General features: G+C 48.2%; 1 protein-coding gene across 1 annotated transcript in view; it reads left to right on the top strand.

Moving 5' to 3' along the window:
* Window positions 1-512: 512 nt before the first annotated feature.
* CCR75_006208 (uncharacterized protein) overlaps window positions 513-4763 on the top strand; it is a gene marked incomplete at both ends in the record, with an annotated part of 7827 nt that continues 3576 nt past the window's right edge. The window contains one exon of the mRNA XM_067964279.1: window positions 513-1533. Coding sequence (XP_067816608.1) covers window positions 513-1533 — 1021 coding nt within the window. The remainder of the gene's footprint in view (window positions 1534-4763) is intronic.

Below are 4763 nucleotides of genomic sequence, written 5' to 3'. Positions count from 1 at the left end.
TTTCTTGCACCCTCCAAGAGCGCAAGCAAGCCACAATTTCAGGTTTGTGGGCTTCGCTCGGAATTTTGTTGTTGAAAAATCATCTTGCTGTTAAACAAAGAAATTACACGAATATTGAGAAGTATTTTTGCTGGCTTTTGAGCTACTGAAGCTGGGAAGGCCTGCATGAAGGTTTCTCAATATGAGTTCTAGTTATCAACAAGTTGCTACCATTACGCTACTCTCATCAATACAGAAATAAATAATTAAGGGGTTTCCCAAATGTAATCTGGGACGCGACTAAAAAGGGAGTGAAAAAATAACAATTCCCTCGGAAATGTGTCCACAGAAGTCATTTATATTGAAGTCATGTATATTGAAGTCATTTATATTGATTGAATCTCAATTTCAATCAATTGAGCATTCTTTCGGTTTTGGGCCCATCGGTTTCTACAGCCTTACATTTAATGTCTACCACGTATGATTTGGAGCTTTTCTAATCATAAATTGAAACCCAGCACATTTCGCCTCCGATGGCTTCCCACCGCACTTTACTCGTGCTTCTAACTCGTCGATCCATTGCGTTGTCGACTCATCGCCCATCGCCGCTACTTAACTCCGTGCGATGGCTGCATGACACCCGTGCTACCTCCGACACAGCTAAACTGAACGGAAATAGCACGTCGGCGTTCAATGTTCCGACGTCCATGCCTCCAAGAAATTCAAAGCGCACTAGCGAGCAAAGAAAACGCTCCAAAACTGCAGCAAGAGTAGCAGTCGCCTCTAAAATTTCCGCAGGAACCAGCTTAAATGAAGAGGCAAACAAAGTGAAGGAGCAGGGCAACATACGCCCACTGACATCTGCATTAAAGGATGGCAAGCCGTGGATCACAGTCATGGGTCTCGGTGGTGCAGGCAGCAATGCCGTGAATAATATGATAGCATCACAGCTGGAAGGTGTCGAATTTGTTGTGGCTAATACAGACTGTCAGGCGCTAGGACGGTCTTTAGCACCGCGTAAGATCACGTTGGGCAAAAACATCACCAAAGGATTGGGAGCAGGATCAAAGCCTGAGCTCGGAAAGTGCTCAGCTGAACAGCAGAACGACGAAATTCAGCAAATGTTGCACGGAAGCAACATGTTGTTTATCACGGGAGGTATGGGCGGAGGCACCTGCACTGGAGCAGCGCCAGTTGTGGCTCGTATCGCGAGGGAGCTGGGAATTTTAACGGTTGGAGTCGTAAGCACACCTTTTCGATCGGAAGGACCGAATCGAACTCGTCTGGCAAACGCTGGTGTGAAAGAGCTGGCTAAATATGTCGATACGCTGATTATCGTACCCAATCAGAACTTGCTCGCTTTAGCCGATAAAAGCACGACGATGCTAAATGCTTTTCGGTATGCTGATGATGTCTTACTCGAAGGCGTTAAAGGCGTCACGGATTTGATTGTTCGACCTGGTCTGATAAACCTGGACTTTGCTGACATTAAGACCATTTTGTCAAATGCAGGCCGCGCTATTATGGGTTCTGGCACATCTAGTGACAATAGTCGTGCTCGAAAAGCAGCTGAACAGGCTTTTGTCAACCCATTGCTAGGAGATCTTCCGACTGAGTCGGCTCATGGACTGCTCGTGACCATTCGCGGTGGGCAAGACTTGACACTTTTTGAAGTCGATGAAATTATGGAGATCATTCGCAGTCGTGTCCATGACGATGCCAATATTATCTTTGGCACGTGCTACGATCAGTCTTTAGAAGGCTCTGTATACGTATCTATTATCGTAAGTGGCATCCAGACAGATATCATCTCACCACCTATCGGTAGTTCACATGTTTTGCTGAAAGAAACGCACCAGCACACAAAGAGTGACAACGAGTTGCGACCAGAACGTAACCAAAAGACAGAAGAGCAAGCAAAGGGACTATTTGGTCGTTTTTTCTCGCTTTAACACGTAATTTTTGCAGAAAATGAAAGTATCTGCAGCTGTCATAAAAACGCTCATGTTCCGTGATTCATGACTTTCAATTTGAAAGCTCCGCTATAGCGCCTTGTAGTTGAGTACGGGCATACTGCAACAACTCCACGTCTCGATTGTCGAGAGAGAGCTTTAGAATACCATCACTCTCATCCTTCGCGTACCCTAGGCTTTTCAAAAACGCTACACCTCCTAGGAGTGTACCAACCCGTTTGCGAAATGCTGGATTTTCGAGATTAATCGTCCGAAATTTCTCCTCCTCTGGCTTTTCAATCAGATTCTTAACGTACACGTCCAGCGTCTTAAGCGCAGTAAGGCCATCGTTTCCAACGCGATACTTTTTTAGAATGCCCACGTTTTTAAGCATCTGTTCCTTGGGCGTTAACACAGGGCTCGGAGTCTTCTTCTCTTCTTCCTTCGTTAAGCTTTCAACTATGGGGGGGATGTCGATTGGGGGACCCCCCAGTCGACCGCCACGAGCTTGACGTTCTCGCTTGTCCATCTCAAGCTGCTTCCGCAGCCGCTCTCGCTCCCGTTTTGCATCCTCTTTGTCCTTTTTCATTTTCTCCGCCGCGATCTTGCGCTGAATTGCTTCAATTTCTTCACGTGCCTCTAGCAAACCTTGTCCCTCCGTCCGACGTTTTAATTCATTCACTCGCTGTTCTTCTTTCTCCTGCGCTTCCCGTTCAGCTCTCTTTTTTGCCATCAGAGCCTTCATTTCTTCAAGCTTCGCAGCCTTCTCTTCCGGAGTCACCACATGAGCTCCTTTGGATAGGTCCACGAACTGAATTGGTTTATCAATATCGGCATCCTCTTGATGAGCGCCCAACCAATTGATGGCCACCTCGAGTCCCTGATTGTCCGTAGCCAGGAGCGCTTTTCGAGAATAAAGGTCATTGAATCCCATTTCTTTCAACTGCTTCAAAAAATCGGCATTCACAATTGGAAGACCTATTTCACCTCCTTCGTCTTTCATTTCTTCATTTTCCAGTGGAGGACAGCAAATTTCGCTAACGGGGTCGCACACGGCAGTCGAGTCTGGCACCGTTGACGGAGCCGACGCCGGGACATTTGGCACCAGATTGACATTAACAAATCGCTTCAGTCTGGCTTCTCGAGCTTCAGCAGCCGACATGGGCTTGGCAGAGTTACCGCCGCTAGGATTAAGCGTCACACCGGGAGATGCGAAAGGGTTAAAAGCCGACTGTCTCCATTGCTCAATCTTCGCGCGCAATTGATTTGAATCAGCCCCCACGAGTTCGTCTACCTTATTTTGGCTCACGTAAAAGTGAAAAGTTGGAAAGCCACGGACGCCCAATGCTCCGATAAGCGAGCGGTTTTGTGCTTCATCCACCTCGAGGAACACCACGTCATGGTATTGGTCACTCAGCTGGTGGTACACAGGCTTTATGTGCTGACATGGACCGCACCAAACGGCCGAAAAGTCTACAACTACCAGCTTGCCACCAGCGCTCTGCATCTGCGAATTCCAGTCCAAGTCGCCATGGACTGATATTACACCCATAATGGATTTTTCTTTACTGAGTGCCACAAAAATTCCGTGGAATAGATATTATGTTACGACCGATTAAGTGCCAGCATGTTAAATTGCAACCAACAACAAAAAACGAGACTGTATTTTGGGCTTGAGGCGTTTCACACAAATTTGTCCTTTGAAGAATTCATGTCTATTTGCACGCTTTCGCAAAGAACGATTTTTATCTAAGATGGGGCGGGGGGGAGCTGGCCAATATCAAACATGCTACAGTGAGGCTTTGAAGTGAATCCTATATATACTAAATATTTTGAAGCAAGATACTATGCTGAACACTTCTTCATTGTAAAAGTGCGTACAAATTGCCATGGGAGGCAAACATATAGCTGGATTATTGTACGACTTAAGTAGCAAACGATTAGAACATAAAATTTCTGTTGAAAAGAAAAGTGTCGTCGTAAGGACAAGTCGAATACGCACGAGGCGCGCGGGACGACGATGGGAACGGCGGCCGCTGACTTTCTGATAGTATCGTGCATGCATTGTGCAACACGATATCGGAATTTGGAGATGAGTGGACAGGAAGGGTAATGAATGGAAGGCATAACGGAAAACAAATGATACAATCCTTTTACTTCAATGTCCAGGAATTCAAATCTGCACAGGTTATGACCCAACGAGAGAGGCCAACAACAACAACAACGCGGCACAGGCGCCGCCGGCAACTGGTCACGAAAGGGCCTCGCCGGAGCCTGCTGCAGTCTTCATTCCTCCCGCTCAGGCAAGGAGCGCGGACTCTGAAGCGCTGGCCAAAGTTCTCGAAATGCTGTCCGGATGGATGTAAGGATGAAGAAGATAGAAGCAACGCAATCAAGGATTGAAGAGGACGCGGATGTGCGGCGCCGAAGAAAGCGGACTGTCCACCTCCATGCTCGGCGCTGACTTTGCCGGGAGGCTACATCATGGAGCCCTGGAGCTTTTGGACCTCCGCGATGGCATGGATCACCGCCAGTTCGAAGTGTGGGTGGTGCTTGACGACCTAAGGATGGGGGGGGCGCGACACCCTGCGCAGCAACGCGCCGAGCCTCTGCCACAGCCGCCTCCTCAGATGCCGCCATATCAGCCACAGCCGATGCCTCAGCCACCGCCAGGGCCACCGCAGCAAGTCCCCGCGCCGACGCAATACTGATCTCCGGATGCGACACAACGCAAAGCTTGCGATTCGCAAGTTTGACGGGACCGAGGTGTAGGTCGGGTTAGGGTCAGGCTTCTTCGACTGGGGCAAGACCTTTTTTCATCAAGTTGACATG

Source organism: Bremia lactucae, linkage group LG4, assembly GCF_004359215.1.
Source record: "Bremia lactucae strain SF5 linkage group LG4, whole genome shotgun sequence".
Classification (NCBI taxonomy): Eukaryota; Oomycota; class Peronosporomycetes; order Peronosporales; family Peronosporaceae; genus Bremia; species Bremia lactucae.
The sequence above is the reverse complement of the archived record's forward strand: the minus strand, read 5'-3'. Positions and strand labels throughout refer to the sequence as shown.